The sequence below is a fragment of the Panthera leo genome, chromosome D3 (genome assembly GCF_018350215.1).
Source record: "Panthera leo isolate Ple1 chromosome D3, P.leo_Ple1_pat1.1, whole genome shotgun sequence".
Taxonomy (NCBI): Eukaryota; Metazoa; Chordata; class Mammalia; order Carnivora; family Felidae; genus Panthera; species Panthera leo.
This window is the reverse complement of record NC_056690.1, coordinates 32,825,966-32,853,526: the sequence shown is the minus strand read 5'-3', so window position 1 is coordinate 32,853,526 and position 27,561 is coordinate 32,825,966. Positions and strand designations below refer to the sequence as shown.

The 27,561-nt window shown below is 46.8% G+C and overlaps 1 protein-coding gene across 3 annotated transcripts; it reads left to right on the top strand.

Moving 5' to 3' along the window:
* Window positions 1-7,358: 7,358 nt before the first annotated feature.
* On the top strand, window positions 7,359-26,737 carry CIDEA (cell death inducing DFFA like effector a). 3 transcript variants are annotated; one of them, XM_042910817.1, is made up of 5 exons: window positions 7,359-7,458; window positions 16,561-16,705; window positions 17,518-17,664; window positions 24,101-24,282; window positions 26,248-26,737. In XM_042910817.1, the coding sequence occupies exons 1-5, from the start codon at window positions 7,421-7,423 to the stop codon at window positions 26,393-26,395; spliced, it is 660 nt and encodes a 219-aa protein (XP_042766751.1). In that variant the 5' UTR covers window positions 7,359-7,420; the 3' UTR covers window positions 26,396-26,737. The 3 variants fall into 3 exon arrangements, with proteins under 3 accessions (XP_042766751.1, XP_042766752.1, XP_042766753.1); XM_042910818.1 differs by lacking the exon at window positions 7,359-7,458 and adding an exon at window positions 7,611-7,813; XM_042910819.1 differs by lacking the exon at window positions 7,359-7,458 and adding an exon at window positions 12,060-12,132.
* The last annotated feature ends 824 nt before the right edge of the window (window positions 26,738-27,561 follow it).

The window sequence follows — 27,561 nt, the reverse complement described above, 5'->3', positions numbered from 1 at the left end:
ACATGGAAGGATTCATGTGGGACAGAGGAACTAGGCAGGAACAGGATCAGAGCTGGTGACAATGGTCTGAGATTTTTCCCCATCGGTAATGGTTTAATAAAATGTTTTCATGAAAATGTCTCCTAATGACAAGGTATTTGCGTATGACTTATAGACTTAAGATTTCGTTAAAACCTTTATAGAGACCAGGACACTTTGTAGAAAAAGTCTGGTGCTGGGGCATCTGAGTGGCTCAGTCGATTGAACGTCCAACTCTATTTAGGCTCAGGTCATGATCCCAGGGTCATGGGATCAAGCCCTGCTTAAGATTCTCTGTCCCTCTGCCCCTCTCCCCCGCTCCCCCACCAATAAAATTAAAAAAAAAAAAAAAAAAAAAAAAAGAGTCTAGTGCTGGTTTCTATAGACACATTGTTGTTGATATTGGCACAACTTGTTGCGAAAAGCAGAGTTCTGCTCTGCCCTCCTGCCCAGTTGGGAGAGGCAAGGACTGTTCACCCTGGAATTAGCCAAAGCACAGGCTTTTTTGGGCACTTTCTTCAGAGAGAAAAATTTGAATCAAAATCAGCAGAAAAGAACATCACCTTTGTTCCTATATTTGAAAGGAAAAGAAACATCCACACCCAGTAATGAGAACAACCAACATGAGTGTCATGATGGCAGGCAGCGGGGGCCGGTGACCCCAGGTTGTTCACAGCCTGCTCACCGAGGGCCAGCCTGGGGCTGCAGGGCTAAGCCATTTGTCCCAGCTGAGCAGGCCTCATAGCCTGTGGCACATGGAACCCCACAAAGGAGGTTGATTACGTGAGACTTTCTGGAGAAAAGGTCTATAGCTTTCATCAGCTATTTAAGGGATCTTGAACCCCAAAAGGTTGAGAATCACTGCCTTGGGATGACATGATGTCACAGGCAGGCAGTAACTCAACACTGAGGTTTTCCTGCTACACAAGAAATCATGAAAACCTTAATGCCCATTCCAGAATGTAAAGCACTTTTAATCTAGCTGCAGAAACAGCTGTCCAGACTGAGGGCTCCTCCCTCAGACCCAGGGCTCTGCCTTCAGACCTGGCATTCAGGGCAGATGAATCCCCAGCCAGCCAGTTCTGAGTCACCATAGCTAAGCCTCAGGTGGGCTGAGCGGCTTGTCCAGGGTCTCACTCCCAGCAAGTGGCAGACTTGGGGCACACCCCACAGTGTTCCCGAGAACTGAAGAAGGACCAAGCTCTGGCTTTCTGGACACCCCTTCCATACCAGGGGGCTCAGCAGCCCCTGGGACTTTCAAGTGCGAATTGGCCAACGCCCCATCCATAGCCCTGCCCTCCTCACTAAAAATGTAACTGTCTGATCTTTCCTAATTGTGATTCCTGGTCTCGTTAAAGTGTGCAAAAAAGACTGCTTAGTTGCCCACAAGCAATGCTCCCTGGTTTTGTGAAAATTCACCTTGAATCTTTGTTAGCCGGCTCATGAATAAGGCAGAGTTCTCTGTGTTTGTGACTTGGCTTCAAAGGCACTAGAACCCGAGACCTGCACTGGTGGAAATACAGACACCCTGGGCAGCCCTCACGTACAAGCCCCAAATCACACTTTCCTGCCTGTTCCTGAGAGAGGACATCTTTCCATCCGAACTGTGTTCCTGAGATTTACAAAGTCTTCCCTCTGTTCAAATGTGTCCCCTCCCCACACATCCCTCTGCTCTGCCCTCCATCCTTCTAAACGACCCACTTTATGTAGAGTGCCCATGTCTTTAGATATGCTATTTATGCCCCTTGGATGGGTCTTTGCTTTTTTCTAGACAACTCCATACTGTTAAGACTCCGCTCCCCTCTCTACAATCTTCCCTGCTTTCCTTGAGGGAAAAAAATGGATGCTCTCCTCCTTCCTCCTGTGGCACCCTGTGTTGTAATTGTCTGTGGACACGTCCGTGCCCTCAGGGTGAGCTCCTAAAGGGAAGGTAGCTTCTTACTCATTTCGAAAGCCCAGTTCCAATGGCAGAAACTGGAATACACAATGCAATTCTACTTGGTTGTAATAAAAAATGAGCAAACTGCTAATTTACGCAACAACGTGGATGAATTTCACTGACACGATCCAGAGCAAATAAAGCCAAGTATAAAAGAGAAGATCCTGTAGGATTCAATCTATCTCAAATTCAAAAGCAGGCAAAACTAATCTGTGGTGATAGAAGCCAAAATAATGTTATTGCTGGGGCGGGGCAAGGAGGGGGTTACTGCCACGAAAGAGCAAGAGGAGCCTACTGGCGTGTTGCAAATATTCTTGATCTTGATCTGAGCGTCTTATAAACATACAAATTCTATGAGTTGTAAAACAAAGAACTGTGCGCTTTACCATATGCATATTATTATGCAATACAATTGTTTTTAATTTTAGAAAAAGGCCACCAGTGCTTTCCATTAATGAAACCAATTAGAAGCCAAAGGGCAAGGCGCTGCTAGTGCAATCCCAAGGGCCAGCATCCCGGAGCCCAAGGCTGGGCAAAGAAAAGCAGAGAATGGGTTGGGGGTGGGGGCGGGGAATAACTCGTGTGATGCTCAGTAAATGTTTGCTGAGTGGGATAGCAATCATTTACACCTTAGCATAAATAAATATATGGTGTGTGTGTGTGTGTGTGTGTGTGTGTGTGTGTGTTTCCAACAGTGAGTTTACTGGGAAGCAATATGGAAATAAGAGAACACTGGGCACTTTGGCTATGAGAAATAGTGGAGCAAACTGAACGAAATTCTTTGCCTTCCTGAAAGTTCTTCAGAAGATGCCCTGCTTATGTGGTCAATAGTCTTAGAGTTAGCCCTTTCCCAGGGCTCAATTTCCTTATCAATGCCATAATAAGACCTTAACACTTTTTAGTGATTGACAGCTGACAATGTATTTCAAAACTTTATCTCATTTAATCCACATTGCAACCCACTGAGAGTTGGTAAGGAATACAGATGGTCAGGGATTATTAGAAATAAAGAAAGTGAAGCTCATAACAAGAAAAGAAATGCCGAGAAAACTTGCCCACAATCACAGAATCTGAAGGTTGCAAGGCCAGGGTTCTGACCCAGTGTTCATTGTTTTATCCACGTTGTTATTAAAAAAAAAAAAACAACACAGAAATCGGGTTAGATGCCTGCCCAAGTTTCTCTGAGCTTTAAGCATCTATGTTCTCCATAATATAGTCTTGATAAATGAGAAGCAGCTTCTGTATCAGGTATTGACCCTTGGCTGGGAGCTGAACTCCAACTGTCCATCACCTGCATCGCAGTGGCCTTGGTCACCCACACTGATAGAGCACTCTGGCCCGGGCACTGGGCTGGGCCAGGCTTTCCCTTCCAGGACTCAATTCTCTCCCAGCCTGAGGAGAGAGAGAGCCCTGCGCCTTTTTACCGATGAGGATCTACAGCCTGAGAGATGTTAGGTGACCTGCCCGCGGTCACGTTGGAATGAGGTAAGGCCGGGCTAGGAAGCTGTGCTCCAGAACAGGCTCTCGGCCAGGACTCTGAGAGGAAGGGGGATGCCCCACCTTGGAGAAGAAGCGAGACCAGGCTGCAAGGACCCCCATAGGCAGCTGCAGGGAACCAGGGAGGTCAGACTCTGGAAGTCGCCCTGAGGAGAACTGCACACAGACTCTATAGGGACTCTCGACAAACAGTGGTTGAAGTCAGCACAAAACATGGGATTTCTGATCTTAGTTGCACTGGAACATAGTAGTTGCTCAATAAAGATGCGTTAAATGGTGTTGAATGAGAAAGGAGCTTAATTGTGTCAGAGCTGGTGGCTGGAAATGTGCTGGAAAGGCACCAGCCGGCACCTGCAACCTGTCACTCACTTTCTTCTCTGTTGGCTCCTGAGCTTGGCTGCCACATGCTTATGAGCACAACATGCCTCTGCCCTCCTCTCCCTCTCTACACACCCCCACACTCATATGGCTCAGGTTCCCACTTGGGAGCAATGGTAGCCGGCCGGCCTTGGCTGCCAGCCGGGACCTCTCCCTGAGTTCCATCTGAATGTGGGCCACAGGCCGTGGGTCCACCCCACATCTCTGCCCAGTATGGTCCGCGGGCCTGTGAGCTGTAGCATAATCTCAATCTCCACCACAACCTTGCTCCCCCTCCTGTGTTTCTCCTCCCAGTAAGGGCATCACTGCCTCTCCAGTCATCCAGTCTAAAAATATCGGAGTCTCTCCAGCTGCTTTCCTTTTTGTTCATCATCAGGTCCTGTGAAATGTTCCCTGGCAGCCCCTGCCCCCACCCCCAGAGCCAATGTCAGTGGTCTCACCCCTGACATATGTCACATGGATCACTGACATGTCCCCTGGCCCCAGTCTGGCTCCTGAGCCACCCCAGAGTGGTCTTCTCAAATCTATGTCTGAACAGGTCACGCAGTCACCTCTGCTGGTTCCCCACTCAGGGCGACGGCCACTGTGCATTCGGAGCTGTGCAAATTCACTCCGGCATGGCTGCCCTGAGCGTTCTCTTCTAGAACCCCCCACCCACCCACCCACCCAGAAGCCCAGACATGCCAAGTAAGGCAGAATAGTCACAATAGCCCCCCGTGCCCCACTTGCTCTGTCACCCTTCAAGCCTCAGCTCCAGTGTTCCTTTCTGGACACCCTTCAGGAAGAATTCATCCGTTTATTCCCTTTGCAATTTGCATTCACACATTACTACTAACATATTTCCTCATCCATTCATCAAATATTAACAAGTCCACACTAAGTGCCTTTGGATCCAGATGCCTCTCTAGACCGTAGAAATATGATTGGTTATTGGTGTGTCAAGATCTGTGACCTTGACCTTCACTGTTCCAGAACAGGTCTAATACACTTGTATCTTGGGCACGGCAAAGTGCCTTAAATATAAGGTGTCATTCAACTGGGATGGTCAGGAGCTTGACTATAGACTGAGTATTAGGTGCTCTTAAGAGATCATTTTTATTTTGTTAGGAGTGCTAATGTCACTGTGGTATGTGTGAGAAGGTCCTTGCTTCTTCAGAGACACAAGCTGAAGAATGTTATGTGAAGGGGTTCAATAATAATACATATAAATAACAAGCAAACGTATCAAAACGTTACCAGTGGCTGCATCCAGGCGATGGGGTGCTCATGTAGTGTTCTGTCTATATGTCCTTATATTCGAAAGTTTTCAAAATAAAATGCTTTCTAAAAGGTGAATTGAGGGGCACCTGGGTGGCTCAGTCAGTTAAGCATCTGAGTCTTGGTTTCGGCTCAGGTCATTATCTCACAGTTTGTGAGACCAAGCCCCATGCTGGGCTCTGCGCTGACAGTGTGGAGCCTGCTTGGGATTCTCTCTCCCTCTCTCTCTGCCCCTCCCCAGCTCTCTCTTTCTGTCTCTCAAAGTAAATAAATTAATTTTTCTTTAAAAAAAGGAGAATTGAGTTGACTTGCCTGGACCCCCTTTCTCATCTGTCAGACCAGGGGTGTGTTTTAGCCCACGTGGGCCACTATAACAACATACCACAGAATGGATGGCTTATAAACAACAGAAATGTATTGCTCACAGTTCTGGACGCTGCAAGTCTGAGCTCAGGGTGCCCGCCTGGCTGCGTTCTGGCAAAAGCTCTCCTCCTGGTTCCTGCTGTGTCCTCCCCCTGTATAAGGACCTAGGGATCTCTCTGGAGCCTCTTTCAGAAGGCACAAATCCCATTCCTGAGGGCTTCACCCTCATAGCTGAAGTACCCCCCCCCCCAAGTCCCACCTTCTAATACTATCACATTGGGTATTAGGACTTCAATATATGAATTTGGGGGCGGGACAAAAACATTCAGGCCACAGCAGAGTATCCGTGGAAGGAGCCACTAATGATCGGTCTTTTTTTTTTTTTAATTTTTTTTTCTTAAAGTTTTTATTTATTTTTGAGACAAAGAGAGACAGAGCATGAACAGGGGAAGGTCAGAGAGACAGGGAGATGCAGAATCTGAAACAGGCTCCAGGTTCTGAGCACAGAGCCCGACGCGGGGCTCGAACTCCCGGACCGCGAGATGGTGACCTGAGCCGAAGTCGGATGCTTAACCGACTGAGCCACCCTGGCGCCCCTAATGATCAGTCTTAAGACCCTGTCCAGCCCCAGTGGCACTGAGCCAAAAACACAGCTCTGTGGCCTGGGCGTGGAGAGTTCCCAGAAGGCCCTGTGGAGTCCAGGACTCTGGAAGGAAATTGTTTTTGGCTTCAACACACCTTCAGGCAAGTCAAATGAGTGTTGGTATGTTGATCCCCATGCCCCTAAAGGGGAAGAAATGTGTGTTTGTTTCTGTGAGCTAAATTGAAGGATGCAGACAGAAGGAGCCATGTGTTAGGCAATGTGTTAAAACCAAGGTGAGTCAGGTGATGGGAGGCACAGGTCAGGCTACCACTCACAACAGGGCAGTCAGCAGTTACTAACAATTTCTGGAACCAGTCACTTGACCATGTGCAGGACAGTATGTACTAGGAACTCTATATCCCAGAAAGTTTCTGCCTTTGAAGGGGCTGGAATTGAGGGACTGTTTCACTCCTTAACCTGCTCGTGAGACTTCTTTGATTTTGCAGGTAGAGCTCCGTGGAATTCCTGACACGCCCCCCTGCCCTCTTCTGAGGTCCCAAACAAGCCGACTTGCATCTTCTGGTACGATTATCTGCGCAAGCAGGAGGCCGACAAAATCTCCCTCAGCCCTGGCTTGGTTTTTCTGTTGCCTCCCTTACTCTGAGAAAGTCTCTTCCCTATAGCTAAAAGATTGTTAACCAAGTCCAACGGTCCGTTTACTCCTGCATTCTAAACATCCTTCTTACTGCCCCCCAAATGCCCATCAGAACAGCCGCGGAGCACCTAACAGGAAGGGAGCCAACTCCCCGGCCCCACTTCCCGAGAATCTAAAGGGCGCTGTGTCCAGGTGTCTGCGGCCACTTCCTCGCCTTGCCAGCCGGCTTGCTGAGCTTGGAGCGGGATGTCGGTCGGGGGCTGCATCCCGGGCGCCCAACCCAGTGCGGCCCTGGGGGTAACTCATCCTGCACCTCATTCCACCGCCATCCCCGCCCCTCAGTCCGTGGCCCCCATGGGTTTGAAAGCAACACATCTGCCTTTTCACAGCCACAGCCACGCCGCCCAGGCTGCCTCACCTCTCAGAATGTGCAAGGCGAACAGGCTAACAACGACCGTTAGGGGACGCGCGGAGCAGCTGGTGGGTCTCGAGAGTCGTGGGGACCGTCCTCTGCAGCGGTCTGCGAGAACCCCTTCCCCTCCAGGGGCCCGGAACTGGCACGGACCCGGGCGCTCTCCCAGGAGGCGCAGCCACGACCTTCTGCAGAGGTGAGCCCCTAGCCAAGGTCCTCGCCCGGCGCGGGGCGGGCCGGCCGGGGCGGGGCTGGTGGCGGCGCTTTAAGAGGAGGGCGCGGGCGGCGGAGGCCGAGCCTGGGAGGGGGACCTTAGCGATGGAGACCGCCCGGGACTACGCCGGAGCCCTCATCAGGCGAGTGCAGCGCCAGCCAGGCTCTGGGCCACGCCTGCGCCCCGCGGCCACCCATCCCCCCCTGAGCCCCCGCCCCCCTGCGCTCTGAACGGTCTGCATCCCCCTGTGCCTGGCACCCCAGTGAGTCCCTCATTTCCCTGCGTCTCTCGTCCCCCCGTGCGCCGTACCCCCAGCACCTCTTGCGCCTAGCAACCCGAGCGCCCCGAGGCCCCAGTCCCAGCCCACACGCCCAGCGGCTGCGCGGGGGTGCAGAGTCCGAGCAGGCCGCGCTTCTCCTCCCCCTCCTCCAGCTGGCCGCAAGTGCCAGGTGTGGCGCTCCCGAGGTGAGCGGGCATCGACGGAACAGGTGACAGTGGTGAGTGCGGGAGTGGCTGAATTTCTTGATGCTGCTGCAGCCGCCGGGGCAACCGAGGGCCCGGTCCTGGGAAACCCGGGCAACGCCTCCACGGTGCTCCCGCGCAGGGCTTCAGGGGGACCTCGGGGTCGCGACCGGAGCTGGGGCGCTGCTGGTGGGGACGCTCGGCGGCTTTGGGATGGGCCAGGCTTACCCCTAAGGGCGAGCGCGGGCTGCGGGCTCTGGGCTCCAAGGGGAGGGTGGGCTGAGCAGAGAGCGCCCCTCGGGCTCTGAACGCTCCCAGACCCCTGCTTGATGAGCCCACCCAGGCTTGTAACGGGATGTATGGGGGGAAGCGCTACCCCTCCTCGCCGCATCTGAGAGCGCCGACGCTGCCCAGGGAGGGACCAGGTGCCTTCCGAGGCTTCTTAGTCTTCGCTCCCTTCCCGGGTCTCGCCACCCGCTGCGGGGTTGATGGCACCGCAACACTTCCCCGCCCCCCCCCCCCCCCAGCTGTCATTCATCCTCATATCTTGACGTACCCAAACCCGTCCTTGCTGATAAAATCCTACAAATATTGCATGGAAGTAATTCTCAAGTATAGACTTATGGAAGGGATAGTGCTTCTCTAAAGATCTTCAAAGTACTTCAAAAAGGATAGAGAAGCCCTTTGAGTTCTTTAAAATGCAGGTTTCGGAGGTGATCCCATCTGTACCAAAGAGCAGAGGGACAGGGTGGGTTGAAGGGGCAAGGTGGGGAGGGAGAATCACTTTACAAACTAGTGCGATCTATGGAGCTGAACTTGCCGTGCGCAACCCTCAAAGTTAGAAAAAGAGCTTCCAGGGGCGCCTGGGTGGCTCAGTCGGATAAGCGTCAGACTTTGGCTCAGGTCATGATCTAGCAGTCTGTGAGTTTGAGCCCCGTGTGGGGGCTCTGTACTGACAGAGCCTGGAGCCTGTTTCAGATTCTGTCTCCCTCTCTCTCTGACCCACCCCCGTTCATGCTCTGTCTCTCTCTGTCTCAAAAATAAATAAACGTTAAAAAGAAAGAAAGAAAGAAAGAGAAAGAAAGAAAGCTTCCAAAATGTAAAGGCGGTCTGTCTGAATGAACAGCACTGGGCTTTCACTTTAAAAAACAAAAACAATTGGGGCGCCTGGGTGGCGCAGTCGGTTAAGCGTCCGACTTCAGCCAGGTCACGATCTCGCGGTCCGTGAGTTCGAGCCCCGCGTCAGGCTCTGGGCTGATGGCTCGGAGCCTGGAGCCTGTTTCCGATTCTGTGTCTCCCTCTCTCTCTGCCCCTCCCCCATTCATGCTCTGTCTCTCTCTGTCCCAAAAATAAATAAAAAAACGTTGAAAAAAAAATTAAAAAAAAAAACAAAACAAAAACAATGAAGTCAAGTAGTAAGGAACCAGGGAAGGTGGGAAACAGACTTGTTTCCTGCATCTTCCCTAACTCATGTCAGCATGAAGGTGAGCCCTGGGTTTCCTTGTTGTTCTCCGCAACCCCCCCCCTGCCCCCCACAATCCCACTCCCAGGGGGTAACAATTATTAGCAGTTTAGAATCAATCCTCCGCACTTCTCCCCCTCAAATATGCAAATATACCCACTCAGCCACTTCTGTGAACCCTGAGGAGGTGGCAGGCCGATTTAAGGACTGCTAAGAAGGCACCCTTGATTCCTGGCTGGTATTGCCTGGAGGAGAAGGAGGAGGCAGAGCCTTCAGAACTAAGGCTGACCCTGCCCTTCCACCTGATCCCTATAACAGGTTACCAAAATCCAAAGTGCATCTGTGTAAGGTTTCCACTGGGTCAAGTGTGTATGAAAGTGACTTGCTTGTGAAATGTGGGCAGGTCAAAACGTAAGGAAATGTCTACTCAAAGACACACTCCTTCTGAGCTTGGCAAACTCTGAACGTGAGTGACTATTTGTCAGGGACGCACAGTGCAGTTCTTTCAAGAATCTACCTGCTTCCAAACGAAACTGGAAGAAAAAGGATCCATATTACTTGTTGAAAGGAAAACCCTGTCCTTCCCTGCCCTTCTTTAGAACCGCGTCAAGGCTGAAGACCCACGTGAGCCACAGACAGGGTAAAGGCCATGTTTGTAAGTTACAGTCTTGCTGGACTTCTGCCTCCTCCGTGTTCCTTAATTTAAACTAGCCGGACTTAACTCTTTTATTAGTGGAAGATTGCATTTTGCCAAAGAAAAAACTTCATCCACATATACATCGTGTTTTAAGGTCAGCAATCCTAAAGTCTTAAACTAGTCATTAGTTTGTTAATCATCTGTGATCCCTCGAGGCCTTAGTCAGGGCGAAAGCTGCCTGAGGTCCCTCAGCAGAGCTCCAGACGTCAAGGATGTCCATACCAGTGTGTGTTGTCATAGGCAAAGCCACTCAGCCATTGTGTCTGTCCGTGCTAATGTTCATGCCGACCTTGAAGTTGTTACAGAGCTGATATGTATTATACTGTGTGCAAAATTGCTGTTTTTGTTGCCATTTGGTACATCTTTCCTTTCCTTGAACCAGGAACTCTAGGTTTTGTATAGCTGGCATTTCAGTACACATTTTACCACTGTCTTTTTGTTATAAGCGAGGAACTGCATTTTCTACAAGTAAATCTCCCAGGTTACTGATGCTTACTCCTTCCTGGGTCTAAACTGTTATTTTAATAACATTTCCAAGTGTTCAAAGACTTCATGGTCATATACTGAAAATACTCTTACTACATCAAGCATTTCTCTAGGCTGGTCAAGGCACAGATGTGAGCCAGCCGCCGTCGCTGTGGGGCAGACATCCCAATGTGTGTAGCCCGTCACGTGGCTCCCGCACTGCTGGGGAAGGAGGAGTCATCACTGAGGCTGAAGCTTCTCCAGCTTCTGCCAGTGGGTTAGACCCTGCACCCTCCTGACCACTCACTGAGACCCAGCCAGGCCGGATGGGTCCCGTCTGTTTTCCGTCCCGTCTGTTTCTCTGCATTGTTGCATTTGACATCACCACTTCCCTTCTTAAGGTGTTCCTTGTCCCTAGGCTTTGGTAGTAGTGGGCAGTTGGCTTGTCATACCTGCTTGTGTGCGTTCTCTCACGTGGGTTCCTCCTTTCTACCTAACAAGGAAATGAGGGGCCCTTCTCTCTGAATGTTCCCCGGGGGCAGTACCTTACAGGGCCTCATGGAACCACCTCATCGCTGCTGACCCCAAATTATTTCTCTCTGGGGGAGGCTTTGTTCCCAGGCCTGCACTTTTCCTTCTTATTCCACTTCTGGAATAAACATCGGTCCATACAGTGGCATAAAAACATGCTTGTTTATGACTCATGGAGGCTAGCTTCCTTTTACTGGAGTGAAGTTCACCTCTGCTGTCAGTCTGTAGCCTGTTGCTTTATTTGCTACACTTTGCTAAGTCGAGACTTCTCCATTCACTTGGGGAAAAATACAAAGGCTTCTCTGTTTCCCTCACTTCTGGGAGATATGCCTCTTCACAGTTTTTAAGAATATTCTGTGAAGCCTGACTACTCTTTTTGTCTCGGTTTCCCCGAAACAATCTGTTTCCTTGAACAACCTGTTTCCTGGTTTTTCTTTTCCTTTTAGTGAGCTATTTCCTTCCTGCTTATATGGTTGTCTGCACTTTCCCAGGATGGGAGGGTGACCAGTGTGTGCTGTCTAAGGCTTCTCCGAGCTCCTGTCTCAACTTTGATATATTAAAATATTGAGGGGAGAAGAACAAGACATTTTAGATCTTGCACTAATAGCCAGTGACATAAAATATCCTATTAAGAGGACCAGGAGTGGGTTGGATCAATATCTTGCTTTCTTCATTTAGCTAGCTAGTTGCTTTGCTGCTCCTTTAGCTGGAGCAAAGTAAATATTCCTGGGGGCGCCTGGGTGGCTCAGTCGTTAAGCGTCTGACCTCGCTCGGCTCAGTCGTTAAGCGTCTGACCTCGGCTCAGCTCATGAGCTCGCGGTTTGTGAGTTCAAGCCCCGCATCAGGCTCTGTGCTGCCAGCTCGGACCCTGGAGCCTGCTTCAGATTCTGTGTCTCCTCTCTCTCTGTCCCTCCCCCGTCATGCTCTGTCTCTCAAAAATAAATAAATACTAAAAAAAAAAAAAATACTCCTATAATAGTTGTTAAATAGGTTTCATGTACATAAAATTTCATTTAACTCCTTTTTATATTATCTATAAGATAGCCTGGATCTTGTATAATTTGACACGTCAGATCACTCATCCTCTTCCTAGAATGGCAGGCTTTAATTTTCTTGTCTTCAAGGATTTTTTTTTTAGGTGTGCTCCGTAAGCCTTTTCTCCAACAATGACCCAGTGCCCGGTTAAGGAAACATAATGGGTAAGAAGAACAATATGGTGCGTATCTTTTTTTATTGAGGATGGCTGTCCTGAGGGCAGCGTGGGGAGAGGACCAGAAATGACTGCCAACACTTATCTAGTCCAGAAGTTAAAAGACAATAAGGACTTTGTATAATCAACTGTAGTACGTAACTGGAACAGTGGTGCTTACTGAGGCGTGATCGTTCGCATCCAATGAGGAGGTACAGGACCACAACTAACTAGGTCAAAGCTGTTCATGCCCACAAGGTGTGTCATTGGCCTCTAGCACCTGGACCTAAGATTCCAGCACATGAACTTTGTTCACCCATTTCTCAGATTTTTGTCCTAGCCTGTCTTTTACTCAGTGAATCGATCGCGTGCCAATGGCAGGCTAGGTGCTGTGGGGAAGTAAAAAATGTACAGACAGACCCTGACCTCAGTGAGTACAGATTCTAGAAGGGCTCGAGGACAACGGCAAGGAGTTCTTGCTTTGCAGGGGAAGAGAAGAGAGGCTCATGCTGGTGAGGGTCCGGGGTTCCTCTGCATCATAGGAGGCTTTTCACCTTGTAGGGCAGGCACCGTGGTGCAAAAGTGGGAGCTGGGTTCAAACCCCTGTTCTAGCACTGGCTAACTCTGACCTTATCCATTTCTTAACTTCCTGAGCCTCACTTTTATTCATCTGACGTGCCTGTCTTGTCAAGGTATTAGGTAATGCACTAATGCGCACAGGTCTGGCATAGAATAGAACTAGTCTCTCTCTCCTCCTCATACGGACTTCACCATCGAGTTTAAGTTTCAGGTGCCATGATTAGGTTGCCAACAAAGCCAATTCTCAGTGTGAAGCATCTTAGGTAAAATCCTCATTGCCCCATCTACCAGATCACCAGAGACAGGACTGTGAGCAGGGGGCTCTGTAGCACCAGCTCAGCAGAACGTGGGCATCTTGTCTGTCAGGTTGTGTAACCGAGGAACCTGGTGTAACTCCTTGTAATCAGGGCAAAAGTTCAGAGGCTGTGTGCCAGCCCCACCGCTGTGTCAGCTCAAGGCTTGGATTCATCTGATCAATCTAATGGGGAGCCTGCATCAGAGGCCAGTAACCTGCCACAGTCCCCTTGCCGTTGCCTCACTAGGAACAAATAACGCAGTGACTCTGGCCGCCTAGATGGGAAAGGAGCTGTCGGTGTTCACCGAGACCACTGTGGTCCTTTCAACCAGAGCAGCCCCAGACTGATGATTAAGTGATGTTTATTGCTTGAGGTTAGAAGTCCAGAGATAATTATGTCCTACTTCGTTTCCTTGTTAACTGAGTGACCTTGAGAAACCACTCTGAGCCTCGGTTTTCCCATCTGGGAAATGGGGTAATACTTTCCTTGTAAAGTTGTGATGATAATTAGTTAGTATGTATAAAAAGTTAGCATAAGCTGGCCATAGCAAGTGCTTGGATGCAAGCAGTTAGGAAACACTAATATGATGCTAGCTGAATACACTTCAGACCAAACCTGTGCTAACTAACAATCTGGGTCTGATTCCTAGAATGCCCCCTTTTTTTTTTTTTTTTTTTTTTTTTTTTTTTTTGCCAAGGATAATATGTAGATACTCACTGAAACTGGCTGGTCATGCTATGAGCATGAACTTAACCTGATGGTTTTTGAGAGCCGGTTCATTACTACACTATCAGTTTCTCATATAGAAAATTACTTGCTAGATCATTGAATTTTCACTTATGTCCATTTGTAGAACTTCAAGTTAGAACACATACTATTGAAAACCTATTTGCCTAGCACTAATCTAGGCATTATGGGAGATACAACAAAGAAGCTTTTTCCCTGAAGGACATTCCAATCTAGTTGGGAAAATAAAGCTTAGATAAATAAATGGCAATATGTATGTGTGGATGTGTGTGACTGTGTGTAGGTATGTGTGTTTGGATATGTATAAAATAAAGTGCTAAATCCTAGGTGATAGTATAAAAGCCCCTACAATTTTAGCCTTCATGGGGTTAATCTAGACGGTCCATTTTATGTGTCAGAAATCAGTGATGTCCTCACTTTGTATCTTCTGTAAGATTGTCCTAAAAATAAGGCCCTTCGTTTCATTCTTCTGAATGTCACTCTACAAGTATTTGTCCAGATCGTCAACAACGACTTGAGTGCCTGCAGTAGGTAGGATACTGTTTAGGTGTGGGGCCAGTGCAGCTGTAGGCTCTCATCCCTCGGGGCCTGGGGGAGATTAAGTGAGGTCATGTGTCACTTCTCACAGCACCTGACATGAAGCAAGAGCCACGTGAACTATTGATAACTTATGTTGATATTCTTTCCAATAATTTCTTTGCGGGTATATCCCTAAATTTAAAAAGCCCACCGTCCTGGGTGAAAACTACGCATTTCTAGACTGTTCTCCAAAGAGACTGAACCAGCTCCTAGTGCCACCAGCAAGGCACATCTGTTGCCCCTTATTGGAGTTATTTTTTTTTTTTTAATTTTTTTTTCAACGTTTTTTATTTATTTTTGGGACAGAGAGAGACAGAGCATGAACGGGGGAGGGGCAGAGAGAGAGGGAGACACAGAATCGGAAACAGGCTCCAGGCTCCGAGCCATCAGCCCAGAGCCCGACGCGGGGCTCGAACTCACGGACCGCGAGATCGTGACCTGGCTGAAGTCGGACGCTTAACCGACTGTGCCACCCAGGCGCCCCTGGAGTTATTTTTAAATCACTTCTTGCATGTGTGTTTGAAAGCATGCACTGGTGTGTCAAAGGTGGTTTTGCATTTCTTTAATTGTCATCAAAAGCCTCATATGCTCCATGGGGCGCCTGGGTGGCTCAGTCAGTTACGAGTCCGACTTCGGCTCAGGTCATGATCTCACAGTTTGTGGGTTCGAGCCCCATGTCAGGCTCTGTGCTGACAGCTTGCTCAGAGCTTGGAGGCTGCTCCAGATTCTGTCTCCCTTTCTCTCTGTCCCTCCCCCACTCACACTCTGTCTTTTTCAAAAATAAATAAACATTTAAAAAAATAATTAAAAAAATGAAATCTTAAAAAAGTGTTAAATAACTACTAAAGCAGTAAGCTTCTCATTTATCCCCCATTTTATATATATACATAAATGTATAATAAATATTTACATACATACATATTATATACATGTATATTATATGTATATTATATGTATTTGTATATGTATTATATGTATAGAATATGTATATATTATATGTATACATATATAATATACATATGTATATAATATACATATATATACATGTACATATACATATATGTATATATAATATGTATGTATGTATAATTTGACAACCAAAGGTTGGAGGTTTTTTCCCTCAGAAAATTATCTTGATTTGGTTTTGTTTGTTATTTTCCCTCTCTGTGTCAGTTTATTTTATTTTTTAATAATTTTTTTATGTTTATTTTTGACAGAGACAGAGCGCAAATGAGGGAGGGGCAGAGAGAGAGGGAGACACAGAATTGGAAGCAGGCTCCAGGCTCTGAGCTGTCAGCACAGAGCCTGACGCAGGGCTCTAACTCATGAACTGTGAGATCATGACCTGAGCCGAAGTTGGATGCTCAACCAACTGAGCCACCCAAGAGCCCCTGTGTTAGTTTTTTTAATAGTGAAACTTTAAATTAATTCTTTGTTAAATGTGGAATTTACTCCAAAGTGTCATGTGACATATGGCCCAAAGTTCCTTTCCTTCTCATTATTCCAACAACAATTATTATAGTGTTCTGTTGTTCCTCATCTTTTCTAAGTTAATTTCTAAATGTTAGTTTATTGCTCTAGTGACCACTATATGGATTTTCGATTCCTGGCTTAGTTTTACAATATGTAACTTTTGTGTGTGTACCTAATTATTTAACTACTTGGCTAATTCATAACCTCTTAAGACTTTTCAGCAATAGGGGTGCCTGAGTGGCTCAGTCGGTTAAACGTCCGACTTCAGCTCAGGTCATGATCTCACAGTTTGTGAGTTTGAGCCCCGAGTCAGGCTCTGTGCTGACAGCTCAGAGCCTGGAGCCTGATTCAGATTCTGTGTCTCCCTCTCTCTCTGCCCCTCCCCTGCTTGTGCTCTGTCGCTCTCTCTCAAAAATAAACGTTAGGCAAAAAAAAAAAAAAGACTTTTCAGCTATAAAACTCATGTTTGCAAAATCGAATTCTTATTTCTTTTTTGAGTTTGATGCTCTTACCACTTCTTTCTCACATATTTACTACAAGGACTTTGAATGTTCTAGTAAAATGGGCATAATGATGGCTGTGGTTTTTAATTGTTTGTGTTATTTGTTTCTTGGATATCAGGATTTTCAATGATCCCCAATTTTCTTTCTTTCAGATGCAAATATGAAAACTGTTTTAATTTGTATACTTCAAACCCCTCTTTGAAGATTCCTTTTTTGAAGATAATGTCAAAGATATTTTTTACTTTTCTCCTCCATTTCCAGGCCCCTGACATTTATGGGATCACAGACCAAGAAAGTCCTGCTAACCCCCCTCATGCACTCAGCTCGCCCTTTCCGGGTCTCCAACCATGACAGAAGCAGCCGGCGAGGGGTGATGGCCAACAGTCTGAAGGAGCTTCTTAGCAAGGTGCCAGGAACCCCGGGGCTTTCCCATCCCTCACAGGAGGGCCCCTGACCGCATGCAGGGCTATGGGCTTAGATACTAAGCCAGGGCAGAGACAGAAATGCCACTGTCATGGCCTTGGAGAGTCTGAGGGGAGAAGAAAAGAATGAAAGGGAACATTATTACATCTCTGTACCATAAAAGATTTAGCTACAGACACAAAAGCCTTAAAAACAGTCATCAATTGATAATACAGCCTTTCTTCTTTGACAAGGGAGAATACAGGGAAGCAGCAGCCTTTGGAAATCTGTTTTTGGTTATAAAGCCCGGAGAAAAATAGTCCTTAATCTAAAACAGTGTCCTAGATCACCAAATAAGGAAGAATCACAGACTCTCTGGAGTCTGTGGAGTCAGGTTATGGAAGCATAACCCAGACAGAGACACCTGTGGAAAAAAGAAATGAACATCCAACATGCAGACCCTGAAGCAAGAGAGGGTCAGATATGTGATGTGAGCCTAAGGCTCTTTAAATATCATTCTGTTGCATTCTTCATTTTATTTGGCAAAATAAGTGAGTAATTATAGAAACTCTAAATTTGATTCGGTGTCTTCATTTGTCTCATGTCCTTGAAATCTCTGAAGAAGATTGGTCCATTAAAAATCTTTTCTTTTTCCAAGCCAAGACTGAGTCCGAGATGCCAATGAAGGTAGATCTTTATCATTAAAGTTTTAGCAAAATCAGATCACTTCTGAATCTATAACTTAGTCAATGGCTTTGAGTGGTCAAAATGGAATCTCTTCCTTTATTCCATGTCTCTGATGTGTTGTCAATCTAGACCCTGGATGCCTTAGTTATCACCAGCGGACTGGTCACTTTGGTGCTGGAGGAAGACGGAACCGTGGTGGATACGGAAGAGTTCTTTCAGACCTTAGGAGACAACACACATTTCATGATCTTGGAGAAAGGGCAGAGGTGGACACCGGTAAGCAAAAACACTTGTCCAAACAGCTACCGGGCAGACTTTTTTACCCACAAAAGTGCATTCCCTACTTTGGTGTTGACTTGTCCTCTTTCTGAATATGAACTTCATATTCACCTAATAATTGGATCTGCTACCCTCAACAGGATTCTTAAATGTGTTTCTAGGGAACTTAGCATCTTAGTGAACCTGGGCTATAGGATTTAAAGCAAGCAGTTCTGGGAAACAGGTTTAAGCCAGTAAGTAGCTATGGGTCCTTTTAAAGCACACAGATTGACCTGGTGACCATTCACTGTCTCTGTCCTCAGGAAGCCAGCAAGCTAACACAGCCAGTGAAATTAGGTACGTGTGTGTGTATGAATGTACAGTGATTTAGAAAGGTAAACAGAGGGATGCCTGGCTGGCTCAGTCAGTAGAGCATGCAGCTCAGGTCATGATCTCTTGGTTCGTGGGATTGAGCCCCACATTGGGCTCTGCGCTGCCAGTGTGGACCCTGCTTTGGGGTTCTCTCTCTCCCTCCCTGCTTGCACTCTCTCTCAAAAATAAATAAATAGACATTAAAAATAAATAAAATAAAATAAAATAAAATAAAATAAAATAAAATAGAAAACAAACCAAAAAAGAGGAAAGGTAAAGAGATGGAATAAAGACTTCTATGTCCGGGAAAACTACAGATTATATACATATCTTGGAAAACCTTCCCACTATAAAACACCTAAAAAAGTAAAGCAAAATTTTAATACGTATTTTATATGCCTAACTGACCTCCCAGAAAGGAAAATCTTCAGAGGCCAAAACTTTTATGGGAGCCAGAGTCTAGAGAAGTGATGTCTTACCCCTGAGCACCTCACTCATGGCCATCCACTGACTTCAGTGACTTTGGGCTGCAGTTTTGACAGGTGCTGGCAGGACAGGAGACAAAGTCTTGGGCTGACACAAGGTAAGGGGCCAGATTTTAGATGCCCACATAAAGCAGAAGAATCTTAAAGGTCTCTCCCAAGAATCTGTGGCCACCAGCTGCCCTCATGAGGTTTTAGGGACTGCTGATTCCAAAAATACCCAAGAGAGCTTTTAGTTTCCAGAGCCCCAGGAAGGGAGGCATCAGTGGAAGGAGTTTATTCATTGAGTTTTTGCTCACCTGGTCCCTCCCTCCAGCCCCAGTGACCCAGGGTTGACCGTGCCCCCACATAACCAGCAGGAGAAATAGGTTCAGAATGAATCAAATCACAAAACGTAAGGACTTAAAGCACTATAAGTGAGAGTAAGCAGAAATAATAAAGTCAGGCCTCCAAAGACCTCAGATGTTGGAATCATTGGATACAGAGTATAAAATAAGTGTATTTAAAATGTTCAAAGAGTAATCAAAACTAAGAAGGGATGAGAGGTAATCAAAAGGACAAGGTAGACTTGGAAGAACCAAATAGAATTTCTGGAAGCGAAAAACACAACAATTAAACAGAGACAGGCATCACTGAAGATAATAAGAAAAAACCTGGAAGATCTGTCTCAAGAAGGTTCCCATCATGTAGCACAAGAAGGTAGAGGTAGAAAACACAAAGGAAGCTGGAGACATGACTGAGAAGGTCTAATATATGTTTGACATCCTTAGGGTGTAATGTTTTTGTTGTTGCTGTTGTTTTAAACAAGGCTGTACATAAACCATTTTTTAGCTGTTGTTGTTTTTTTCCTTTTAGTAGGCTCTGCACCCAACGTGGGGCTGGAACTCAAGACCCTGAGATCCAGGGTCACATGCTGACTGAGCCAGCCAGGCACCCCTGCATAAACCATTTTTTAAATGACAATTACAACTCCATTAAGAATTTTGTTCATCAAACGATACAATAAAGTATGTAAAATAATAAGCCACAAGTGAGCAGAAGGTGTTTTCAACATAACCCAACAAAAGATTAGTATTTGATAAATTTGGGGAACTCACAGAAATCAATTATGGAAACAATGGACACTCTAATGGAAAATGGGCAAAAAAACATGAACTGGTATCTGAAGAATGGACAGTAGAACATAGTAAAAAATTTTCAACCTCACTGGTGATTAGGAAAACGTAAGTTAAAACCACAATAAGATACTCTTTTACACAATTAAATTTGGTATTATTAGGGTTTTCCATTTTTTCCATTTTTTAAGATATGGAGCAATGAACTCTCTTACACTCTCACCAGCAGCTGTTTAAAACAGTTTACCTTTATCCCATAGAATTGAAGCACCACCTATGACCTGACAAGCCCTCTCCTAGATGTACAGTCAGCACACAGACACCCAGCCATGTGCTTCTACATAAATACATGTAAATAAATACACAGGTGACTATCCATTGAATGGAATATGCTTCGGCTGTGAAAATGCATGAAGTACAGCTACAGGGATCTATATGAATAAATCTCATCAACTCTGTTGAGTGAAAACATCACAGGATAACCCATTAAGCAAGTAATCTTCAAACTTTTTGACCTCAGGACCCCTTTACACTCCTAAAAATTAATGAGGACCCCAAATAGCTTTTGTTTATGTGGATTTCAGTGGAGTCTATAGATATCCATCAATCAGAGGTTCTCAGCTGGGAGCGATCTTACCCCTTGTCTGAAGACATTTTTGGTTGCCACAACTGGGATGAAAGGGGTACTGGTGGCATCTAGTGGGTGGAGATCAGGATACTATGAACTATTCTACAAGGCACAGGACGGCCCCTGTGACAAAGAGTTATCTGGCCCCAAATGCCAAAGTGCCAAAGTTAAGAAACTATAAGCTATAGGGGTGCCTGGGTGGCTCAGTTTGTTAAGTCTGACTTTGGCTCAGGTCATGATCTCATGGCTCGTGAGTTTGAGCCCCACATCGGGCTCTGTGCTGACAACTCAGAGCCTGGAGCCTGCTTCAGATTCTGTGTGTCCCTCTTTCTCTGTCCCTCCCCCACTCACACTGTTTCCCTCTCTCTCTCTCTCTCCCTCTCTCTCTCTCTCAAAACTAAATAAACATTTAAAAAAAATTTTTAAGAAACTATAAGTTATATAGATATTACTTATATTTGAAATTAAAGCTGAGAAAATTGTAAATACATATTTTAAATTAAAATTAATTTTAATTTTAAAATTAAATTTAATTAAATGTAATGTTGAAAATTAAATTACTAAAAATAATAACCCAGTACTGATTAACTTAGATTATATATTTTTATAAAAAAATAACTATTTTCCAAAACAAAAATATTTAATAAGTGACATCTTTTTACATTTTTGCAAATCTTTTTAATGCCTAACCAAATAGTAGAAGATGGCTACATTTTCATATCTGCTTCTATATTCAATCTGTTGTAATACATTGTTTTGGGAAGAAAATGGGACCTCCCACAGATATGTAGTTAGAAAAGGGAGAGCATTTTAATAGTCTTTTCAGGTCATTGAGGATATTCTTCTTTGATATGACACCAAAATCCATTAAGTGGTCTTTTCCTAAAGGCTGCTGCAGTGTGGAATCTGAGGGCATACCAGTGAAGTTTCCTGTTTCATTGGAATCATTGGTTTATCTTGTGCTTTGGCTGGATCGTTTTCCCAGGGATGATTTTATAACCTCATGCATCAGTTCTTTAGAAAATGTTGATTTCATTGAGTGACGCAGGTTTCTCAGCTGGGTAGTAGAAAATTCCTCCGCTCATGAGAGAAGGAGAACAAAAAAGGCAAATTTCACCTTGGTGTTTATTATGAAAATAGTTTTGATCTCTCAGCCCCCTGAAAGGGTCTCTGGACCTCAGGTGTCTCCAACGTACATTTTGGGAATCTCCACATTTAACCAATTATAGATAATCCGAAAATGTACAAAATTAGCAATATGATGTTTGAGACTCATGTGTGCTAAAAATAAAAGTAAGGGAGTGATTCACAACTTAGATGGTCTCCTCTTGAAGGGAGGTGGAAGAATATAACTGGGGAGAGGCATATGGGTGATAACAGGTTGCCAACATTTTATCTGGAGTGGTGAGTATACCCATCATCTACCCATGATACATACAGATCAGTATGTGTACTAATATCCGTATCAAATATTTCATCATTTTTCCAACTGGAAAAAAGACTATAGACCAATTATAAAAAACATAAAATTTAAAACATAGTATCTCTGAAGCAGGTGAGGAGATCATGCCAGTAGATTAGAAGAGCATGCGGTGAATTAGACAAATCATTTATTTATTTATTTATTTATTTATTTACTTTAATTTTAGCTTTTTTTTTTTTTTTGAGAGAGAGCAAGCAAGAGTGGGGGAAGGGCAGAAGGAAAGAGATTGAATCTTAAGTAAGATCTGTGTTCAGTGAGGAGCCTGATGCAGGGCTCAATCTCATGACCGTGAGATCATGACCTGACCTGAAATCGAGAGTCAAGTTGCTCAACCAACCGAGCCACCCAGGCTCCATTAGACAAATCTTTTAAAAGGCAATCTTGAGCTGGACAACTTTTTGTTTGAGAAATATGTTTTGGGCAGTATAATAGCCCCCCAAAGAGGTCCACATCCTAATCCCTGGAGTCCAGGGAGGAGTTACTTAGCAAATGGACCTAGCAGGTATGATTAAGTTAGGGATCTTGAGCCAGGGAGACGGTCCCAGATAACCCAGGGACCGGTATCATCCTGGGGTCTTCACAGAGGGAGAGGAGGGTCAGAGTGAAGGCCAGAAGCAGAGAAAGAGGAGGGGAGATGTGAGAAGCTGAGGAATGAGGGCTCCTCCAGAAGCTGGAGAAGGTGAGGGGGCCATGTGTTCCCGGCAGCCTCCGGAAGGAACCATACTTGGTGGCTCGTTGTGAACTGCCAACCTCCAGAATGTAAGGGTCTAAGTCTCTGTTATTTCAAACCACTAAGTTTGAGGCCAATTTTGTTTGACTCGGATGAGAACATCCAGCCAAGAACTAGTCACCAGAGGACCCCCTGCATCTTCAGTCTGAGTGCCTCTGAGGCCTGTGAGGAAGCAGCACCCTGGAGCCCTTTCAGGGTGAGGCAGGGGGGCAATCATTTCTTCTTCTTGAGCCAGCGAGTTAGAGAAATCCAGGTCACCAGCAGATTAGCTTTGTGAGGGCTGGGTTTTGATTTAAGACCAGACTTAAGGAAGACATTTAGGGGGAATAAGATAAAAGCTTCCATATGTCAGAAAGGAGTACAAGGTGGTGAGAAAGAACAGTGGGAGGATTACAGGTAAAATTCCCCCTTTTTATTCTGTAATCTTAATTTTTACTTTTATTATTATTTTTTATTAGAGAGAGAGCCAGTGCATGAGCAGGGGAGGGGCAAAGGGAGAGAGAGAATCTTAAGCAGGTTCCACACTCAATGCAGAGCCTGATGCAGGGGCTCGATCCCACGGCCCTGGGATCATGACCTGAGCTGAAATCAAGAGTTGGATGCCCAACCGACTGAGCCACCCAGGCGCCTCTGTAATCTTAATATTTAAAAATGATGTTTCCTAACTGCTGGACAGCACCCCCTAAAGGGGCAGCAGAAACTCTTGTGCGTTAAACAGTGGGTTTTACCGTCAATATCTCCTGTCTGTGTGGGAGGAGAGAAGGGTGGCTCCACCAAGAAGCATTTGGACACTTTTAGGGGAATTTATGTTTTAACTTCACATATAGTTGATTATTGGCATTGATGAATTTAACATTTATAGCCTCAACTGCCCCCAACCCCAAAGGTTCCGGAGACGTAGTAACTGTACTGATTGTGTAAATTTGAATACTACAAGATCTGTGTGTGAAGCAAGCCTGTAGGGAGAGTCGCCCCTGGGCTGGCATTTGTACCTTGGCATGGCTTCTTTCTCTTCTTGCTCTCTGCAAAGCTTTCTATGGGGAGGACGCTACCGTGCTCTTTATAAACCTGGGGATTGACAGAGGTCTCTGGCTTTCTCCCCTGACCTAAAGGCTCTACTGATGTTTCAGGAGGACCTAGAGGGGCGATTGTAACCCATGTCCCCAGGAGGTCTGTTTCCATCCAGGGTGGTGACTAGAAAACACAGGAAGCCCTGGGAAGTTCTCACCCTGCCCCTTTCTTCAGCCACTTGATTCTGAAACTTTCTTCCCGGCAGCCTCTTGTAAAGTGGAAATAGTGCTCCCTGCTCCTCTTTAAGCCAACGGTGCTACAGTCCTGAGACTGCCCGTGTCCACCAAACACAACCATCTCCTGAACCCCTACAGTCCAGCCCCGGAGCCACACTGCACTCATCCCACGTCACTGAACTGAAAGTAGCTTAGGGAAGGATACTTTCTAATGGGTTTGGACGTGATAGCAGTATGAACACATGGATGGGCTGAAACCATGCCTTAGGTAATTAGCAGCTCAGTCACCAGCAGATTTTAAACCAAGAGTCAAAACTAGCAAAAACCCAGAATTACACAATTTGCACGTCATAGCCGGAGATGCTCCTTAAGTCTCTTCCTCCCTCCGTGGTTCTAGGGTGGTAACCACGTCCCAGCCCGCCAGCAGCCAAAGAAATCAGGAATAGCAAGAGTCACCTTCGACTTGTACAAGCTGAATCCCAAGGATGTCATTGGCTGCCTCAACGTGAAGGCCACCATGTATGAGATGTATTCGGTGTCCTACGACATCCGGTGTACGGGAGTCAAAGCCCTGCTGAGGTAACAGACATGGGGGTCGACTGGGTTCTGGAAACTGCGCCTGGGCCATCCCCGGCCTGCTGCTTTGCACTGCCAAGCCCAGGCCCCCGGGGGCCCTGACCTGCCTGGTAGCTGCTGGCGTTCACTAATTCACGATGTCATACGGTACTTTTCCTCTTACACCCAGACTTAGGTCAGAAAACAGAGAGTCTTGAGCCAAGGTGTATATACATTTTTTTCTTCAGGGACCATTAGATACTAAGTGGAATCAAAAACTAGATAATAAATATGGAAAGGAACCAAATTTCTTTTAAAAACTAGGGCTGTGCACTTTAAAATCTTTTTTCTAAGCAATAGCAGCTAAAACGGAGCCATGGCGATTCTGACCCGGTTTGCACAGAGTAGCCATGAACCCCGGAGGAATGCTCTTTGGTATCTTCTGTATTACTGCTAACTTGAACCTAGCAGCAAGGTGGCATGGGCCTGTGCCTTTTCCACATACCCACATGCCCTGGCAAGGGCACTGTCGCCCCACAGGCTGAGGCCAGTCTGGCAGATCCGGGAGCCTGTGCAAGACAGATCCCCGATCCATACCCGCACCTTTCTGAACAAATTCTGTATGTTCACCAGGAATACTCTGTGGTTGCAACCAGGCTGGACACCTGCCCTTTGCCTCTGAGCAGCCATCTGTGTGACCTTCAACAGGTTGCTTAATGTCTCTGAGACTTTGTTTCATCATCTTTTAAAAGAGAAGGTTGCTCCTAAGTGCTTTGATTGCATAGGCTCTAAACACACCTACTTCTGTCCTCTAGTAAATTCGTATTGATCCTCTAAATAACCACTTCCTGTGGAGGGATGGATGGAGGGGGGAGAGACAGAAGGTCTAAAAAGGTTGCAGCGGCTGACAGCAGCTTTGGAAGGAAATGCTTTGGAAATGAGATTGGCCTCCTCTGATGGGGCCCCAGGCCCTGGCACAGAGGGAGCTCAGGCAGTGGCTTCTCAATGGCTTCCATTTCCCTCTCAGAACCATTAATGGCCAACTCATAGACAATTGTCACTGGGCCCGTGTTGAAATCTCAACACCTGACCCCCCGGGGGAGCTTCCTCTTTTGGCTGAGATGGGAGAAAATAGCTTGATTGATTGGTTTTTTAAAATGAGACAGGAGAGTTCTAACAACTTGGAAAAGTATAATGAAGAAAGTAAACCTCACCTAAAATCCCACCTCAACAAAATCTTTAAGAGGCAAATTCGGCCTTCTTGTCACTAATTCTTACCATCTGACATCTGATGGCACCACAAGCAGCCACAGAAGTCACCAAAGTCCCCACATCAAAGGCCTCACACCAGGGTCCTGTTGTGGGATCCCAGGGCCAGGGGGCTCTCCCGACCAGCACAACTGACCCCCAGGCCTTGTGACATGATAGGTCTTTAAAACTGGAATGAAATCCTTTAACTCTGGACTCGGTAGAGAGTAAGAATTTGAGTCAAAGCCACTTTTTTAGTCTGAAATAACAGGAATGCCAGCCTCAGCCCTGAGGCGTAGAGGCCACAGCAGGGCCGAGATGGGATGTCCCGGCCACCCTAAGTAAACTGGGTCACAGGATCAGTCTCCTTCAGCTTCTCCTTTCACACCTGACTTGCCTGATTTTAGTAACAAGCCCCAACACCCACGGTGGCCAGAGTAAGCAAGCTGCCAGAGGACAGGACTCACTGTGTGCTCTCCAGAGCACCGTCAGCCTACTCAGGGCTTCCTAGTTCCTGAACAACAGGCCACGTTTGGAAGCGGCTAGAAGGAAGGTGGTCTTCGGCCTCGTGCATCAGCATGTGCACTGTAGCAGGCCCTGGCGGGCTGGGGGGTGGCTCCTTCAGTGAGCGGTGCCTGCTCTGAGCGGATGTTTGGGGGGAGGTGAAGGATTCCCGCACTGTCTGCCCCTCGCTGGCCCAGAGCTCCAAGCCTGACCTGTGCCCCGTCCCCTTTGTTGCAGGAGCCTGCTGCGGGTCCTGTCCCACGCCACCCAGGTGACCGGACAGTTGCTCATCTACATCGGCACGTACATGCTCCAAGTGCTGGGTGACATGGACGAGCAGAGCCCTCCCCGGTCACACTCCAGACGTGGGTTCACAAGTGGATAAGGATGCACGCTGCAGGGGACCCAGCCGGCTCTCGATCCAAATATTCGCTCTCAGATGATGAATTTTGAAGATGCTTCTGTTCTAAACCACGGGCACTTGCACAACGCCTGTCACTTGTACTGGGGGGTGGCACGCAGGGGAAGGAGGAGGGGTGGAGGCACACGAAATGGGGGCTGCAGGAGGGGACGCCCTGAGGGGAGGAGATTCGTAGGGGCCTCCGTGGGGACAGGAAGGACCAAAGGGCAGGCTAGTGTGGTGGCCCGGAGCCGCACAAACCTGTGTTAGGCCTCTCAGCTCCTCACCTCCTGCAATAAACCAATCGATCGCAAGAGCTACTTTTAATACAGGTAATTCTTCCTTGTGTCTCTTCCACGTTCCCAACAAACAGCACTCCTGCATATAAGCAGAAGTCAGCCAGAACGCCCTAACAGATCATGTTTAAGTCCCTGTTAGTAGTCGATGCCAGTAAGCTAAGGAGCTGTCAGATGTTACTCCGGGGGGGGGGTGGGGGTGTTCTACTGTGGGTCTTGAATGAGCCCAGAGGGACCCAGAAGCTTCAGAACCTAAAGTTCTGGAGGGCTTCAGCCAGTGCTTATAGCCTTTTAAAGAAACAAAAACGAAAAAACAAAACAGCCCCCACAAAACTGCTTAAAAACCGCACTAGTGGACCACGTCTTCAGTTCCTAATGTCACCCAGGTTGTCAGTTGGGACCCACAGTTGTGAGTGGCAGGATGCTGACCCAGGCCACTGGGTGGCTTTAGCTGCAGGCGCTGGGGAGTGCAGGCCCCCAAGTAAGGTAGCCAGGGATCTGTCTTTCCATCTCTCTTTTTTTTTTTTAATTTTAATTTTTGAGAGAGAAAGACACAGAGCAGTGAGTGGGGGAGGGGCAGAGAGAGAGAGAGAGAGAGAGAATCCAAAGCAGGCTTCAGGCTCTGAGCTGTCAGCACAGAGCCCAATGTGGGGCTGGAACCCATGAACTGTGAGATCATGACCTGAGGCCGGTCGGGACACTTAACCGACTGAGCGACCTCAGGCTCCCCTGTCTTTCCATCTCTTGGTCCTGCTTTCCTCTGGGTTGGTATCATCTCCAGGCCAGCCCTCATATGAAAGTGAGATGCCAGCCCCACAGCAGGAAGTCCTGGGGTTGCATCCTGGGGAGAGGGTG

What these genes read in the sequence shown, in the direction of transcription:
- CIDEA (XM_042910817.1), top strand. Translation starts at nt 7,421, where the DNA reads ATGGAGACCGCCCGGGACTACGCCGGAGCCCTCATCAG. An exon ending in AAGGGCAGAGGTGGACACCG is followed by an intron (nt 17,665 to 24,100) that starts GTAAGCAAAAAC and finishes CCGTGGTTCTAG; the next exon opens with GGTGGTAACCACGTCCCAGC. An exon ending in GGAGTCAAAGCCCTGCTGAG is followed by an intron (nt 24,283 to 26,247) that starts GTAACAGACATG and finishes CCTTTGTTGCAG; the next exon opens with GAGCCTGCTGCGGGTCCTGT.